The sequence below is a fragment of the Schistocerca piceifrons genome, chromosome 1, assembly GCF_021461385.2.
Source record: "Schistocerca piceifrons isolate TAMUIC-IGC-003096 chromosome 1, iqSchPice1.1, whole genome shotgun sequence".
Lineage (NCBI taxonomy): Eukaryota > Metazoa > Arthropoda > Insecta > Orthoptera > Acrididae > Schistocerca > Schistocerca piceifrons.
Window position 1 is genome coordinate 232,363,194 of NC_060138.1, and position 19,597 is coordinate 232,382,790.

The 19,597-nt window shown below is 40.5% G+C and overlaps 1 protein-coding gene across 1 annotated transcript in view; it reads left to right on the plus strand.

Moving 5' to 3' along the window:
• LOC124803212 (DNA-dependent protein kinase catalytic subunit-like) overlaps window positions 1-19,597 on the plus strand; it is a 561,762-nt gene that overhangs the window by 374,929 nt on the left and 167,236 nt on the right. Inside the window, exons 34-35 of the mRNA XM_047264427.1 lie at window positions 6,557-6,779; window positions 11,888-12,029. Of these exons, the coding sequence (XP_047120383.1) occupies window positions 6,557-6,779; window positions 11,888-12,029 (365 nt within the window). The remainder of the gene's footprint in view (window positions 1-6,556; window positions 6,780-11,887; window positions 12,030-19,597) is intronic.

The window sequence follows — 19,597 nt, forward strand, 5'->3', positions numbered from 1 at the left end:
TTATGATTTGGAAGTACATGTGTAATTTGTTTAACCTGCATCAAATTAAATATTAATAATTCACCAGTTTATGTTTTAACTCATGTAGACTCTGATTCATTGTGGGATCCCATCTTCTTGTAGAAGGTTGTAAAGATTTTTCTCCCAAACATTTAAAGCAACTGGTTAATTTCCTGTTCTGTTCCTATCCATTTTCCTTTTTACCCTGGTTTTCATGTTATAACTTCCTTTAGTAACTGCTTTTTGTCAGTTTTGTGTGACAAAATTAGCTTCAAATAAGTGTATTGCTTTCTGAGTTGCTTCTTCTGTCATTTTTTCCTTCTTTCTTTCGTTTCTTTTTTTTCCCCTTTTTTCCCCCTCCAGAAGATGTGATTTCTCTAATAATAATAATTCGGGATATGTTTCTAAAGCTGCACAAACTGGGATTTCATCTGAATTGGATGAGAGCGTCTGTAATCAACACTCACATGTGCTCACTTACAACAAATAAAGTGAAAGGAAGTGTTACAGCCCACAAAAGTGCAAAATCAGGAGCCCGTGCTTCCTCAACAGAGGTTGCTGACTTTTGAGGATGTAGGAGAGCGCTGGAAGTGGTTTCTGAAGTTTCCTAAATACACTGGTGTCCAAAATTAAAGCAACAAACTGCTATTTCCCCATCTTGTGTCTAATTCACCGTATAATCACACAAACTATCAGCAGATGTCCATACAATCACCTTCTGCATGGCAAATGGCATTCAGATCAATGGACAACCATGTCCACAATGACATCAGGGCACTTATCAAACGGGTTAGTGTTTGCCGGATTGCTGTGTATACAGTCGCTGGCGTCACAGTATGGCACAAAGAAGACACCTGCCGACACTCTGCAGTGTAGGACACTCGCAAACTTATGAGGCTTGATGGCTTAATGTGAATCGTTCTGTTGTTTCTCGGAAGTGCCAACAATTTGTAGGGACCCGAAACAGTACTCCAAAGACCAGGGCAGGGCCAGCCACAAATGATATCAGAAAGAGAGGATTGTTATTTGTATGTAAGGGCATGATGGTACTGCCTTAACACTGCACAGCAACTGGTATCTGACCTCACAGCATCCACTGGACATGTTGTATCGAGACAAATGTTGTCCAGAAGGCTTCAGCAGAATGGCCTTTATTCTTGGAGATCTACTGTATGTGTACGTCTGATGCATCTTCACCGAAGGGAACATCTAAAGTGGAGTTGTCATCATGCCACCTGGGAGGTTGAACAGTGGGCCACTGTTCTTTTCACAAATGAGTCTCAATTTGGGCTGGAGAGTGATTCTCTATGAATGTAGAACACGACTTTGGGACCCAAACATTATTATGGAAATAGACCGATATCGAGGAGTATCCCTAATGTTATGGGCAGGGATTGTGTTGAACACATGAGCACCTCTTCTTGAAACTGTTTGGGGAACTGGCTGGGTTTAACTGTTGTCAGGTATCGTGATGAGTTCTTGGGACCTCGTGTGGTTGTTGCAAGGACTTTGTATTGATGAATGACAGTGATTGACCTCATAGAGCAAGAGTGGTTGATTTTGTATGGGAAACAGAAGATATTGCACGCATGGCGTGCCTGCTTGCCCTCCCAATTTGAATTCCATAAGGCATGTCTGGGGTGCCCTAGGAAGATGGATTGCATCACTTCAGCGTCCACCAACCACCTTGCAAGCAGCTCTCCAGTAAGAATGGGCGTTATTGCCTCAACATGAGATCGATAATTTCACTCACAGCATCTCCATCGTTGTGAGGCCTGTATTTTTGCCAGAGGTGGCCACAGCCCATACTGACCACATTAACCGGTAGTCGGGATGTGTGTACAAATCAGTTAAGTTGGAAAAAACTAAAAACATTTTTCTCTACCGTTGTGTATATTGCAGTTGTTTCCGTCGTGTATTCTTTACATTGTTTCTACTTTACTATCATCAGTTTACTGTCAAAATAAACACAACCTTCCAAAATTCCTGTTTGTTGCTTTAATTTTGGATGCTAGTGTAGATATTGTGGTCCGAGTAGTATGATGATTAAGATATTTAGTATTCAAATCACCGTTCAGCAATCCAGATTTAGGGTTTCAGTGGCTTCTTTAAGTTGACTAATGCAAATAACAGTATGTTTGTTTTGAAAAGGACTCAGCCAGTTTCACTCACCATCCTTGTCCATTCCAAGCTTGAGTTTGAATGATTGGCTATTTCATGTATATGTTGGCATTGGAACTAAATAACAGTTCCATTTAAATAACATGACAATCAAACAAACCTTTTATTTGAATATTGTACATGATCTTAAAATATACACAAGTCATTAACTGTAGTACCTATTGCCCTCAACACATGGCTACTCCTCCGTGTTCTCTTCACATCTCATACCAGAAGGTGGTGGGATATTTTGCCTTCCTGCTCCCTAAGGACTCTGTTAGCCCCACCGCTCTCCGCTGTCACTTTCTCTCGATTCTTGATGTGTTCCTGGGCTCTGAAGCGGTTTATACTGACGGCTCTATCTATCTATATCCATACTCCGCAAGCCACCTGACGGTGTGTGGCAGAGGGTACCTTGAGTACCTCTATCGGTTCTCCCTTCTATTCCATTCTCGTATTGTTCGTGGAAAGAAGGATTGTCGGTATGCCTCTGTGTGGGCTCTAATCTCTCTGATTTTATCCTCATGGTCTCTTCGTGAGATATACGTAGGAGGGAGCAATATACTGCTTGACTCTTCGGTGAAGGTATGTTCTCGAAACTTTGACAAAAGCCCGTACCGAGCTACTGAGCGTCTCTCCTGCAGAGTCTTCCACTGGAGTTTATCTATCATCTCCATAACGCTTTCGCGATTACTAAATGATCCTGTAACGAAGCGTGCTGCTCTCCGTTGGATCTTCTCTATATCTTCTATCAACCCTATCTGGTACGAATCCCACACTGCTGAGCAGTATTCAAGCTGTGGGCGAACAAGCGTACTGTAGCCTACTTCCTTTGTTTTCGTATTGCATTTCCTTAGGATTCTTCCAATGAATCTCAGTCTGGCATCTGCTTTACCGACGATCAACATTAGGCATCTGCTTTACCGACGATCAACATTATATGATCATTCTGTTTTAAATCACTCCTAATGCGTACTCCCAGATAATTTATGGTATTAACTGCTTCCAGTTGCTGACCTGCTATTTTGTAGCTAAATGATAAAGGATCTATCTTTCTGTGTATTCGCAGCACATTACACTTGTCTACATTGAGATTCAATTGCCATTCCCTGCACCATGCATCAATTCGCTGCAGATCCTCCTGCATTTCAATACAATTTTCCATTGTTACAACCTCTCGATACACCACAGCATCATCCGCAAAGAGCCTCAGTGAACTTCCGATGTCATCCACAAGGTCATTTATGTATATTGTGAATAGCAATGGTCCTGTGACACTCCCCTGCGGCACACCTGAAATCACTCTTACTTTGGAAGACTTCTCTCCATTGAGAATGACATGCTGCGTCCTGTTATCTAGGAACTCCTCAATCCAATCACACAATTTGTCTGATAGTCCATATGCTCTTACTTTGTTCATTAAACGACTGTGGGGAACTGTATCGAACGCCTTGCGGAAGTCAAGAAACACGGCATCTACCTGTGAACCCGTATCTATGGCCCTCTGAGTCTCGTGGACGAATAGCGCAAGCTGGGTTTCACGTGACCGTCTTTTTCGAAACCCATGCTGATTCCTACAGAGTAGATTTCTTGTCTCCAGAAAAGTCATTATGCTCGAACACAATACGTGTTCCAAAATTCTACAACTGATCGACGTTAGAGATATAGGTCTATAGTTCTGCACATCTGCTCGACGTCCCCTCTTGAAAACGGGGATGACCTGTGCCCCTTTCCAATCCTTTGGAACGCTACGCTCTTCTAGAGATCTACGGTACACTGCTGCAAGAAGGGGGGCAAGTTCCTTCGTGTACTCTGTGTAAAATTGAACTGGTATCCCATCAGGTCCAGAGGCCTTTCCTCTTTTGAGCGATTTTAATTGTTTCTCTATCCCTCTGTCGTCTATTTCGATATCTACCATTTTGTCATCTGTGCGACAATCTAGAGAAGGAACTACAGTGCAATCTTCCTCTGTGAAACAGCTTTGGAAAAAGACATTTAGTATTTCGGCCTTTAGTCTGTCATTCTCTGTTTCAGTACCATTTTGGTCACAGAGTGTCTGGACATTTTGTTTTGATCCACCTACCGCTTTGACATAAGACCAAAATTTCTTAGGATTTTCTGCCAAGTCAGTACATAGAACTTTACTTTCGAATTCATTGAACGCCTCTCGCATAGCCCTCCTCACACTACATTTCGCTTCGCGTAATTTTTGTTTGTCTGCAAGGCTTTGGCTATGTTTATGTTTGCTGTGAAGTTCCCTTTGCTTCCACAGCAGTTTTCTAACTCGGTTGTTGTACCACGGTGGCTCTTTTCCATCTCTTACGATCTTGCTTGGCACATACTCATCTAACGCATTATGTACGATGGTTTTGAACTTTGTCCACTGATCCTCAACACTATCTGTACTTGAGACAAAACTTTTGTGTTGAGCCAACAGGTACTCTGAAATCTGCTTTTTGTCACTTTTTCTAAACAGAAAAAACTTCCTACCCTTTTTAATATTCCTATTTACGGCTGAAATCATCGATGCCGTAACCGCTTTATGATCGCTGATTTCCTGTTCTGCGTTAACTTTTTCAAATAGTTCGGGTCTGTTCGTCACCAGAAGGTCTAATATGTTATCGCCACGAGTCGATTCTCTGTTTGACTGCTCAAGGTAGTTTTCAGATAAAGCACTTAAAAAAATTTCACTGGATTCTTTGTCCCTGCTACCCGTTATGAACGTCTGAGTCTCCCAGTCTATATCCGGCAAATTAAAATCTCCACCCAGAACTATAACATGGTGGGGAAATCTACTCGAAATATTTTCCAAATTATCTTTCAGGTGCTCAGCCACAACAGCTGCTGAGCCAGGGGGCCTATAGAGACATCCAATTACCATGTCTGAGCCTGCTTTAACCGTGACCTTCACCTAAATCATTTCACATTTCGGATCTCCGTCAATTTCCTTCGATACTATTGCACTTCTTATCGCTATAAACACGCCTCCCCCCTTCACTGTCCAGCCTGTCTCTGCAGTATACATTCCAATCTGAGTTTAGGATTTCATTACTGTTTACGTCTGGCTTCAGCCAACTTTCTGTCCCTAGTACTATATGGGCGTTGTGACCGTTTATTAATGAGAGCAGTTCTGGAACCTTTCTGATGGTCTCGTAGACTTCGCATATGTTCATGGAGGATATATTAAGCAGCACTACTTGCCAGTTGGCTGCAGTGTTTCCACTGCAGAGCTGGTAGCCATATCTCGTGCTCTAGAGTACATCCGCTTATGTCCTGGCCAGTCATTTCTCCTGTGTACTGACTCATTGAGCAGCCTACAAGCTATCAACCAGTGCTACCCTTGTCACCCTCTGGTAGTGTCCATTCAGGAGTCCATCTATGTGGTGTTTGTGTGGACTCCAGGACACGTCGGACTTCCCGGCAACAAACTTGCTGACAGGCTGGCCAAACAGGCAACGCGGAAACCGCCCCTGGAGATAGGCATCTCCGAAGCTGACCTGCGTTCTGTCTTACACCGCAGGGTTTTCCAACTTTGGAATGACGGAATGACATAACAGCATGCACAACAAACTGTGTGTCATTAAGGAGACTATGAATGTGTGGAAGTCTTTCATGCAGGCCTCTCGCAGGGAATCAGTTGTTCTCTGCTGGCTCCGCATTGGCTATACGTAGCTAACACATGGTTACCTACTCCATCGCGAGGACCCACCTCAGTGTCGCTGTGGCTTCCGGATGACAGTCGTCCGCCTCTTGCTGGACTGCCCACTTTTAGCCGCTCTGCGGCAGACTTTTAACTTTCCCAGCACCCTGCCTTCAGTGTTGGACGACAATGCCTCCACAGCAGCTTTAGTTTTACGTTTTATCCATGAGAGTGGGTTTTATACTTCTATGTAGGTTTTAGCGCATGTCCTTTGTCTCTGTGTGTCCTCCACCCTAGTGCTTTTAGGGTGGAGGTTTTAATGTGTTGCAGAGTGGCTGGCTTTCCCTTTTTATTCTCGTGGTTAGCCAGCCACGTTAATCTGCTTTCATGTTTTACTCTCTTCTGTTTCTAGCGTTTCCCTGTTGTTTTCTTGTCCTCTTTTGTTCCTTTTAGTATTCGTTGCCTTCCCTTCAGTCTTCTGGCTTTTCCTTGCTTTCTGTTTTATTCTCACACTTGTGGCATTGTTTTATTAAGAACACGGGACCGATGACCTCATAGTTTGGTCCCTTCTCCTGCCTTTAAACCTATCTTTCCATTTCCAACTATTTACTTTGCTCTATGAAAATATGCAAGAAACATAGTTTCTTTCTCTCCATGTGGTTCTACTGATAACTGCAACTGTATGTTTACTTGTGTTTACTTGTTATATATAAGCTGGATTTAATTTTAAAAAATGGTAAATTTTCTCTTTCGCAGATGGATGTAGTAATTGCTCAGCAATTACTCACAGCCATATTTGCAGGTATCCTTAAAGGACTAAGTGAAAATGAAGAGGACTTCACAGACAGAATCAAACAAGTATTTGAAGATATTTTTGAAAAAACAGTAGCATGTCCACCATCACTCATTGGATCCATAATTGAAATGGCTCTCTTAAGTCCACAGTCAATCATACTTGATGTCGAGAAACTATCTGCAGGTAAGTTGCTTTATAAATACAATACCAAACCTGGTCTTTGGTTTAACCCATGGCTCACTGAACTTCATCACAAGTATCCCTTACTGTGTTGGTATAGTACACCACTTTAAAAAACATTATTTTGATGTAACTGTGATACATTTCACAAACATGGCTTGATAAGCATGTATTGGTTTATTAGCTTTATTGCTTAATACACCACTCAGAAATTAATTTGACCTATAAATGTGTTCATTCATTAAGGCACATAACAGGCACAAGATGATTATAATTCACACATGTGCTTATGATGTTGTGGATTTTTTTTTTTTTTTTTAATTTTTTTTTTTTTTTTTTTTTTTTTTTTAAGTACTGGAAGCTTTATTCTTGATGGAGCATCTGTGTCAGTGCATGAACAATAGAAGGCAGCTGCTTTAAAATTAAGATACATCATTGGAGGACTAATTAGTTCTTATCTTCAGACGGCACAATTCTTGATACTGACAATAGAAGCGCATAAAAATAAATGAAGGCAGCTACCCAATTTTTCTTAACCACAGATTCTTCCTACTGAGGTTGCAAGAGGAAATTATATAGTGTTTCTCTTTGTGGTTAGAGAGTTTATTGAGAACTCACATTAAGAAGGAGCAACCTAATTGGCAAAGATTAGTGGCTCATTTCCTTCTCATGCAAGATGTCACCCTCTTGAATTCTGGTGTGTGTGTGTGTGTGTGTGTGTGTGTGTGTGTGTGTGTGTGTTTTATTGCTTGTCCTGAAGATAACTATGACATAGTTATTTGACTGTTTAGTATCTATCGATTTCAACATTATCAACATAAATTGGTATAGTTATGCTTGAAAGAGTTGAGTAGTGCCAGTATTCTTGTTCCTCTGATGAAAGTTGCTGAGCTTTTATATCCAATAATGTGTTCATTGTTGGCAAGTACACATCTTTTTTCCTATTTAATTGTTTGTTTTAATTTCTTGTTCCATATTTTCAGCTCTCTTGATCTATTTTTCTTCTACCTGAAACATGACACTTCTTGTTTTTGGATCCTCAATTCTCTGGTATTGCACAGTTCTTTATCAACACTTTTTTAACACTAACTGGCATATCAAAGCAGTTTGATAAAGTGCCCAATGATTTCATATTTTTACAAGTATTTCATTTATGTACTGATCTGTGAACTAACGTGCAGGAATTTTGGTAGTTTGATTGATGGTTCGGAGCAATACTATTGTTTTTAGCATTTCATAAACGTTACAGTATCACACTGAAAATTTCACTATTTTCCAGTTTCAACCTCAAAATGTAGACTTGCAAATGCTGCTTAGAAAGTCCTGTTGTTCCTTTGCTATTAAGTACTTTATAGCAAAAAAATGTTTCAGAAGTTATTTTATTCATGTAATTATTAATAGAGGTATTAATGACTGACATTAATGTCACTTAGGATCTTACCTCACTGAAATTGTTCTACATCAGCATCTGGCTGCAAATGTGAATATCTTTATTTCATAAATTTTGATGACCGTAACAATGCCTCTGACATTTCTTATTTCCAAAGCTTTCTGGCACATGAATATGTTAATACCTGAGCACAACACAACAATAACAAAATAGTTCCCTGGGAGAAAGTAAAGACTATACATTGAAATTAATATTTAAATTAAAATAGTTTTACAACTGCATTCATCTTCTTCACTATTATAAGCTTGTCCATGCTTCAGATTGTAATAGAATTCATGGTAAGCTGTTGGAGTTATGTTGTTCTGGCAAAGGAGCATCAGATCAGAAAATTTTTCCTCTGAAAGTGAAAGTGATGATGAATATGCATATGGCATGTCTTCTACAGCATGTTCTACACTTGGCCTGTGACATCAAAACTTGCGCATTTAACCAATGGTATTGTAGACAGTAATATTTATATGTAAATGATGTCATCCATGGTTCTTCCTTCCTCACCATTGTTCCTGTGATATCAGACCAGCTTACCCTTTAGCTCTTTTCAGTTTTAGTCCAGTTTCGGACATTCAGTGAAACCTCTTTGTAATCAAAGAAATCCTTCTGTGACATCTCCTGTACATCAGACTCTTTCTTTTTGCTTGACTCTGGCTTATAGAATGTATCACTGCTGTAGTACATAATGTTCATGCTCTTTTCTGCTCTCTCGATAGCACTGTTCATGCTGTCTACATTCTTGTATGTGCCCCTTCTCAAGAAACTTACGGGTAACAGAAACAGTTTTTGGGGTACTCTAACTCTACAGATTCATGAAAAATACAAATCTGTTTTGGTTCTGACTATTTCAACATCAGAAAAGAAAAATTTCTGTAGCCATTCTCACTTTGCTGCTTCAGGAATTTGTAGATGCAACTAGCTATATCTGTGCTTCCTCTTTGTCCAATTCCCTCTATCCACATGAAACACACATCCTTTCATATTTCCATGTTGTAGATAGTCAGAGTGTAGGTTCTCAGCTTTCTTTTGTTACAGAGCAAGGACTCTTCACACTGTGGAGTGCTGAGTACCTGCTGTAAATCAAAACAAGCACACAGAATTGTACTCTCAATTTGCACCTTCAACTTGTCAGCATCTTTTTCTGCTCGAGCCATGTCTCTGTTTTTCAAAGGTCTGTGTATTTTTTCCTCCAAAGCATTCTTATTTTCTGGTTCAGCGTTCTTGTAACCTCACTCTCATCAAAAACATCCTTTTTATGTTCGAAAAACGGAAGCTTGTATTCTGTATTGAAAATTTTTCATCCAAGCTGATGCATATTCCATCCCCTTCTCCTGACACTTCTGAATGTACATTCTGTATGTCTTTCAAATACTGTTGCTGCTATCTAGATCCTTTCTAATGTAGTGTGATACTGCTTCATCAAATAAATCTATATGATTTCATATCCCTTCCATGTCATCTGATGTTCATTGGTGATTAGTGTGCTTGCCACCTTTACCCTACTCACTAAACCTTCAAGAGTAGTTTTTCCTAAAATCTTTTACACCCACTGGTCTGTAACACTAAAAGTATGCAAAAACATCGTTTTGAATACCTTTACTACTTGATTTTCAAGAATAAATATGCTGTAATGTGTGAGTACAAATTCTTTTTCTTGGAATTTTTGTGATCAGCTTGCTGAGATTATCATTTTTCCTATTTGTACTTTCTGAGCCATAAAATGTCTCAAACAGTTTCTTTCTTTGATATAATGATAATTCATCTGTAAACTTGCACCTTGCTGCTATGCCACAACTTAGACCCATCAGCTTTTCTTGCACTTCTTTTCTGCTTAAATTAATGTCATTTTCCTTTCTGGTAAACTTCTTTTCTATGGTGCTCCTCCATTTTCATATTCTCAGTTGTTTGTTTGTTCAGTGAAACAAAATTGTAAAAGCAGCTACAAAAAAAGACGATGCAAGTTTGCAAAGATATTAGTGCAAAAGTATCATAACAGAAATTGCAATGGTATTACACTGAAAATATGTGGAGAGTGTAGTTAAAATGTTCTGACATTTTATTTGTATGATGGATCAGTAAATGGAGCAGTTACAATTTTATTTTAGAGACAAAACATTAGCTTGGACAATGCAGTGGTATAGTAATTTCATTTTCTTCTCTGAACCTTTGGAATGTCTTTTCTTTGCACCTATTTTTGTTATCTGATATCATATAATCAGTTAATGAATGTGAGTCACATACAGTCCATATGTATTTGTGGATGTATCAGTACCTTAGGGCATTTTTAGGTATCCATGGTTCAGTACATTTGTGATTTTCTATTAGCTTCCAGTTTTTTGTCATTAATTTATTCACTTTCAGTGCTAAAGTATTTCAGATTGATGATGAGACTACATGTGAATTTATTTTTCCCAGTTATCCCAAAGTAGTCATGGTTATTTGGGTTTTGCTATTTGTATAATATTGCAGGAGCAGAGAATAGTACCTGCTGGAACCTACTCTGACAGTTGAAAAAAGTTTCAAGAGTGAATTAATAAAAAATGTTTGGCATGAATGTCGATTGTGTCCAAAAATCATTGATCCTTCATGTGAATTTCTGGACTTTATCATTTTGTTAATAACACCAACTCCCGTCATCCATGATGAGTTTTTCATTTTGTGGTACATTTGCATTGATAACACCAACTCTTGTCACCCATTATGAGTTCTTCCAGAAAAGAATTGTCTGCATTTTGCATTTCAATCAATTTTAACATTAATCTCCGTACATCCATATTTAAATTGGATGAAGGTGGGACACAGCTGGAATAATTTTTTTTTTATTAAAAATGAAACTCCTCCAGCTGTACTTCAGATTTTATATTTACTTGGCTACTAGTTTCGACGCTGCGTCAACGCCATCTTCTGGCCCATACACTTTGATGAAATCAATTGTGTGTGGCTCAGTACTAGAAGTCTGCGGTGAGGCCAACACGTTCTCCACGTGGATGGCGGACGGTAACTGCCCACCATTCACGTGGAGAACATGTTGGTCTCACCGCAGACTTCTAGTACTGAGCCACACACAACTGATTTCATCAAAGTGTATGGGCCAGAAGATGGTGTTGACGCAGCGTCAAAAGTAGTACCCAAGTAAATATAAAATCTATAGTAAAGCTGGAGGAGTTTCATTTTTAATAAAAAAATAATAATAATGTTAATCTGTTGTTTACAGTTGTCAATTCAAGCTGCCACAAAAGTTGTTGCACTAATATCGCTTATATATGAGGAATAAAATCGGTCTTACAACTTGTTGGAAGGATGGTGTAAAATTTATTTGCTTTTCCAGCAGATGTTCTTAATTTGTAATGTTTCCTAAAGTTAGATAACGTTGTCGTCAAACTGAAGGGTAATTTTAACAATGAGTGCTGTAGCTGTGGTCCTGTTGGATATGGTATGCCATTGCCTTCCTCTTACCTGTATTACCCAGCCTGTGGTAGGGTGACCTATAATTTAGTGTGGACTGTGAACCATGGCACTACTTGATATTTTTCACATAAACAAACATTGCCAATATTTCTTAGTGACAATAAAACCTTCTTCTCACTTACTTGTGTCATTAGTTGTACTAATCAATGTTAATTACTCATTTTGGCAAAGGCAGTGAAATATAATTGTATTTTGCTTTAAGTTTGCAGGGCAGCAAGTTTGTTTTCAACTGGTTGCCTTTTACTAGAGAATTATATTATTAATGATGTTCAGAGTCTTGATCCAATACCAACAAAACGACAGAAAGGCCCTACGGGTGACATTCATTGGTTACGACTAGCAGAGTAAGTACACATATTTCCAAATCTTGCACATTAAACAGAATATTGTCTGAGTAAAAGGGTATGCTAGAGCACAAAAGTGTTAAAACTGACATATTTCAGTGTGAATGCTTTACAATTCACTGCAATGTATGCATTGAGTTCTTCCCTATAGTTTTGAATGATTTTATTTGTTTGTACATCAAATACATACAGTAACAAGAATTCCAGAATGATGCTGGTAATGAAAATGGCAAAAGGGAGCTGTAGGCATCTTGTTTACGTTTAACCTGTGGTTCATAGAAACTCATAACAATGCAGTGATGTTACTAGCTTTGAAGCTAGCACTCTCTTTCTACTTCAGAGCACACATTCTCACATACACATTTGTTCAGACATTGGAAAGTGTGTGTGTGTGTGTGTGTGTGTGTGTGTGAGAGAGAGAGAGAGAGAGAGAGAGAGAGAGAGAGAGAGAGAGAGAGAGGGAGGGAGGAGGGGGAGGGAGGTGGTTTTGTGCATGCGCTAATAAAATCAGTGTGCTGTTCAGTGTTTCCGTAATGCAACAACACACTATACTGTAATGTGAAACATGGTACTCTCTGTTACAGGTGTGTGGTTGCCATTTCTCATTTTTGTTTGAACAGGGTGTTGTTCATGCTTACAGAGTGATAATATTTATCTGTAATTTGTTTTGTGTGCTCTGCTGTTGGGTCACAGATTATTTTTGATATGTATGTCAGCTTGCAAAATTTTTTTTTTAAGAGCAGGCTGCATAAAAAGATGAAGTGCAACATAATTTATTACTTGATGAGTGCTGAAATGTTACTTTGCACTTTGAAATGTTACTTTGCACTTCGGAGACACTGTCAGTGTTTACTAAATTTTAGAACTGGCATGGATCTTATTGGAATTTATGTAACACAATGTGTGAATGAATGAGTAACTGGAAACATTGTGGGATGTGTCTCTTTTCCCACTGTTACAGAAATTTGCAACATATGCTGTGAGTTAATATCAATCAATAATGCCCTTGGAATGAGGTTTCTGATACTTTGTGATGGTGTAATTGCTGAGATATCATGTATCCAAACTCCCAAATGCCTGGAGCAGATGTCTGGTATGAAAGTTACTGTAGTGGGATAAAATCGTGTGGCTTTAAAGTTTACTAACCTGTGTAAGTAGCAGATTTTAATTAAATATGAACACTGAATACCATGCTTTTTTCCCTGAGGTGACCTTCTAGCTAAATGTTACTCATATTTATAATATATTTTAATTCAGTGAAAAAGCATCAACTAGCATTATTAAAAGTGTCTATGAAAGTTTTTGTGGTGTGTCAATGCAGTTAAATCTTCACAGATTTCTTGTAGTCTTGTGTTATTTTGTTGAAACAAAACTTCACAGAGATCTTGTATCTAAGGCACAGTCATTGCCCATAACATGCCTCTCTCCACTGCCCTGTTGAAGGAAACCTCAACAATGATTTTTGTGTTGAGGGTTTATGTTGTTCCAGCTGTCATCACACGGTCCATGTGGATACTTTTCTTGCTGTAGACAAGTCTGTTGCTACCTGATCAAGGTATGTAACATAGCTGTACAGTCTCTCATGGCCAAGTGAACACTATATTTATCACCTCAGGCACTAGTCATGCTGTACTACTGAGAGGCTGTATAGCATTCAGTATGACCATCTTGAACCCATAAATTCTGTATTCACTTAACTGCTGTGGTATCTTAATCTGCACAAGCAGCAATAATGAGCTAAACCACAAGATTGATAGGCAACAGTCCTGCTGCTGTTGAATTCTGACACTTGCTGGGAAACATTTCTGCTTCTTAACACGAGGTATAACAGTATCTTCTTATAAACAGCCCACATTCAAATTTAATTTTTGAATGAGAATCACAGTGCGTAGTCTTTCCTTATATACAGGATACACGTGGTATTACTCTTACCTATTTTGTACTGTTGTGCTGAAATGCACATCATTTGTATATCCATGTTGATGTTTGTTGCATGCTGTTGTGGTGCAATTCTAAACACCAGCAGTTTAACTGGCAAGAAGTGTAAATAATAATAATAATAATAATAATAGATCACATCACAAGCGGATGCACAATACTAGCAAATACAGAATACCCCAGAAGATATGACAATGTCGCAAAAATAATACATCAACAGCTTGCCTTACAACATAAACTTTTAAAACAACACATTCCTACATACAAGTATACACCACAAAATGTACTGGAGAATGATGAATACAAATTATACTGGGACAGAACCATTATAACAGATAAAACAACGCCACATAACAAACCTGACATCATACTCACCAATAAAAAGAAGAAATTAACACAACTAATCGAAATATCCATACCCAATACAACAAATATACAAAAGAAAACAGGAGAAAAAATTGAAAAATACATCCAACTGGCTGAGGAAGTCAAAGACATGTGGCATCAGGATAAAGTTGACATCATACCAATTATACTATCAACTACAGGAGTCATACCACACAATATCCACCAGTACATCAATGCAATACAGCTACATCCAAACATATATATACAACTACAGAAATCCGTAATTATTGATACATGTTCAATTACCCGAAAGTTCCTAAATGCAATATAACACATACCGTACAGTTAAAAGGAAGTGACGCTTGATCAAGGTCCGCGTCACTCCATTTTTAACCGGACTTAACGTCTGAGAAAGTGAAGGAAATAATAATAATAATAATATTAATAATAATAATAATAAGAAGAAGAAGAAGAAGAAGAAGAAGAAGAAGTTGACATTATACGAATTATACTATCAACTACAGGAGTCATACCACACAATATCCACCAGTACATCAACGCCGTACAGCTACATCCAAACTTATATATACAACTACAGAAATCTGTAATTATTGATACATGTTCAATTACCCGAAAGTTCCTAAATGCAATGTAACACATACCGTACAGTTAAAAGGAAGTGACGCTTGATCAAGGTCCGCGTCACTCCATTTTTAACCGGACTTAACGTCTGAGAAAGTGAAGGAAATAATAATAATAATAATATTAATAATAATAATAATAAGAAGAAGAAAAAGAAGAAGAAGAAGAAGAAGAAGTTGACATTATACGAATTATACTATCAACTACAGGAGTCATACCACACAATATCCACCAGTACATCAACGCCGTACAGCTACATCCAAACTTATATATACAACTACAGAAATCTGTAATTATTGATACATGTTCAATTACCCAAAAGTTCCTAAATGCAATGTAACATATACCGTACAGTTAAAAGGAAGTCACGCTTGATCAAGGTCCGAGTCACTTTCCATTTTTAACCAGACATAACGTCTGAGAAAGGAAAGAATAATAATAATAATAATAATAATAATAATAATAATAATAATAATACAAAGAGTAATGGCACTATGATACTGAGGCAAATAGGGAGCAGTATGAGGGAAAGGGGGTGTGGGGGTTCTCAGTTGAAAATTTGGAAGAAATGGGGTGGACAATTAGAGAAAATGTGATTGAAGTTTCACAGCAAAGAGGAATGCAGACAAATGATAAAACTTCAGACAAGTAAGACCACCATATGTATAATGTGGTAAGCGATTGCAGGCAAATGAAATACATTAGCTCTAGTTCATTTTATAAAGCAGAACTCACGGGCATATGTAAGTGAATAGTGTTCTGTACTTCATTTGCCACAATCACTATCTAGTGTGTGTGAATATCCAGGAGTTCTCTGCACACTGTTTTGAAAGTGTTGCTGTCCACATGAAACAGAGAACTGTGTCAGTTATTCACTGTATTGATTCTTATTTGACAGCAACAGGTCCGCCCCACCCTGAACTGCTGAATTAATTCTTTCCATCTAAACACTTTAATACTTCCCTGGCTATGGGACTGGATGTCCTGCCCACTTTCTCTAGAGTCACAAAAAAGCATGGCGTTAAATTCATTTCCAGGCGTCCTGTCAGGTCCTTTGTGTACCTCAGCCATAGCACAGGAAAGGAGGACATTATTGCGAGTGTTTTGATGTTTATTATCTAGTTTTGTACTGTTTTAGTTAATGTAAACCAACATTACAACTGCAATAAGTAAACAACCCATCAAATATGATGAATATAGTCTGGTGGGACTCAGAATACCTACTTGTGCTTTGTAAGTAATTTTTTTTTTAATGTATGCCTTACAATGCATTTATCTGTCTTAGTTGCTTTGGTCATATTCTCCCCAAATATTAAGTCTTCTTTTACATTTTTCATAGTGGGCCAGAAAGGGACATTGTTGATGGCGTTTATTTAAAATGAACAAATGCTCATGAGACAAACTGACCATTGTAAATATACAGAGTGTACAGTGATATCACTAATATCAAACATTTATAATTTTTTAATGTTTAGATTGTAATTTCCACCTCAGGTGAAATGAGCATGTATTTGACTTTGTTGTCCTGCGATAAAGCTTTCTTGTTACTACAACGGTGAAAATTAGGTAAATACGAGATACCCTAGTTTAACATTTAATGTGTCCTCTATTCATTTGCCCTAAAAATACATTTTATTCATGCCTGTGGTACAGTGTGTAATTTTTCCAGATGGGAGCGACTTAAAACCATAGATACTATGAAAATGATTTTAAGCATGTTGGGTACATTTCCTCATAGATGATAAAAGGTGTAAACTATAAATAAATATAGGAATTATAATTTTGTTTACCTGAAGGTGATAATTTGGTTTCATTTCACTTTGTACCCCTGCAGACTTGCACACGACCATTTTGATAGGTTAAGTGAATAACCAAAAAATAGGCAGATTAGTAAAACTGTTATATTATAAAATCTGTCCATGAGTACTCAAGTTTCTACATTGTGCATGTAAATGTATGGAAAGAAAATACTCTACCTGACAAAAAATGTTAAACACACAGAAGGGGAGAAGGAAAATAAATGAAACTTTATAAGCTGAGAGGTTATGTGATGATATTTCAGTGACTATAAAATTGATTCAAATGTACAGAGAACTTGGAACTATGATCCTACTTAAAATGTACCCCTTGCTGACCTGGATGTGTGCACTGATTTGGTTGGAAATTGTGTCATTAAGCAGTTGCATCCACTCCTGGGGTAACCTGGCCCCAACTGTTGTTACGTGGTCTTCGATACCTTGGATACTAGCAATGGGACCAAGCTGATTTTCAGGTTGGTCCCCCACATGTCTTATTGGGGACAGATATGGGGATCTTGCTGGCCATGAGGGTATCTCAACATCACACACACAGTTCATAGGGATACATATTGTAGTAACCACAACCAACAGCGGGAACGCCTTGGGCTGCGGATCGGAGCCGTCAGGCGGGGAAGCCGCCGGCGGTGGAACACGCACCACCGGGTAAACACAGGACGAGTCGGACGGCAGACCAACGACAACTGGCAACAACCGACCACGACCGACTATGAGTGACACAACAAGGAAGAGATAAACAATGGAGGCTTGTGGAAACCACAACACCAAACACCAAACATAAATCCACTCGGAACCAGAGCCAGGCAAATGTCAACAACGAGCAACGACCAGAACGTAGTACCGCCGAGATAGAAACGCAATCCAGAGCGAGTACCAGACTGGCTGGACTAGGGCAGAGCGGGTCCCTATATACGTGGCTTAGCGGGGGCGCCCTCGCTGTGCGAGAGCCGCTGCGCGGAGTAGCCGCCGCGGAGGCGGAGCCCTCTATGGGCTGACCACGTCCATTTGTTCTCCCGCGTGTTCGACTTCCGCGGCGGAAGGTACTAGATCCCTCCCCACCGAAATTGGTGCATAGGGGCAGAAATGCCCCGGACGATGCCGAGGCGGACGGAACTAGGGCACGGGTTGTGAGACGTCCGGAGGGACCACTGGGGGAGGGGACGGCAGACTGTCTGCGGCATCCATCAAGGTGTCACCAGAGGGCAGGGGGTCAGTGGGGCTCTCTATACCCCGGCGAGGCAGAAGGGGTGTTTGCAGAGCCAGCGAGGAGATGGAGGTTGAAGGGAAGGGCTCCACTCGAGGGACGTGTCCGCACCAGGAAGCAGGGACGGCAGTGGGGGAGGAATCAGGGCAGGGGCCCGAGGGCGGAGTTGGTTATGGTGGCGACGCTCGAGCCCTCTGTGTGTCTGTACGGTTGTCACTCACCGCCCATGAGCCGCTGTCACCGTAGCAGGCGTCCATGCAGGTGTGCTGCCATAGGAGTGGGCCCACATGGCCATGCCCGGGGTGTAGCGCCGGGAGGAGCGAGAGTGGGGCTCAGAAGGGGATGGTGTCAGCAGGTGGAGGAGGGTTCGCAGTTGTCGCCCGTGAAGGAGTTCGGCAGGACTATGACCGGCCACCGGTGTAGTGCGGTCGGTGCTTAGAAACAAGGTGAGGGCCGAGGTGGTGGCTGAGGGCTCCACTGATTTCATTAGCTGCTGTTTGAAAGTGCGGACCAGGTGTTCCGCCGCACCATTGGATGAAGGATGGAAGGGGGGAGAGGGAATGTGTTTGATACCGTTAACGGAGCAGAAGGACGCCGTAAATTGGGGCCCGTTATCTGTGACCAACATCGGAGGAAGGCCTTAAATGCCAACACCTGGGCCGAGGAAGTGAGGGTGCCATCAGTGGTGGTGGACGCCATGCGAACCGCATATGGGTATTTGGAATAGGCATCAATGATGATGAGCCACATGGAGCCTAAGAAGGGGCCTGCAAAATCGAGATGGATCCTGTCCCAGGGTTGGCTGGGTGTTGGCCAGGGTGCGAAAGATTGTGGAGGACTAGCCTGATGACGCGCACACACTGTGCAACCACAGACCAGGTGCTCAATGTCTCCATCGATCACTGGCCAATAGACATGTCGTCGAGCCAACGCCTTCATGCGAGATATCCCCCAGTGTCTGCAGTGTAATAAGTGCAGGACGCGGTGGTGTAAGTCTGGAGGGATGATCACCCGATGGGCGTCCAAGTCCGTGGACAACAGGAGGACGTCCTCAATCACCGAAAGTCTGTGTGAGACGTGACGCCATGGGCTGAAGTCAGTTTTCAAATGTCGGGTAAGGTAGGGAGGCCAACCATGTGTCACATAGCGGAGGACTTGCCGCAGAATGGGGTCCCTGCGCATGGAAGCGGCGATTTGCGTGGCTGTCAGAGGAAATCCAGAGAGAGTCTCCCGGCGGGCAGAAGGCGATGTGGAAGCATAGGACTTCCTGCTGGTCAAACACCGGATCGGGTCCTGCTGGGAGACATGACAAGGCATCCGCATTAGTGCGTTGACTGGTGGGCTTATAGCGGATGGTGTAAGTGTAATTACACAAGAACAACGCTCAGCGCTGAAGACGCTGAGCTGTCCGTTCTAGGAGGTGCGAATGGGGCCCGAAAAGCAACACTAAGGGCTTGTGATCCGTGAGGAGGGTGAACTGCGCCCCAAACAGGTAAATGTGAAATTTCTGAACTGCAAAAATAATGGCAAGTGCCTCCTTTTCGATCTGAGAGTAATTCCTTTCCACAGGGGTTAACGTCTTGGATGCATATGCCACAGGTTGCTCCGACCCATCCTCA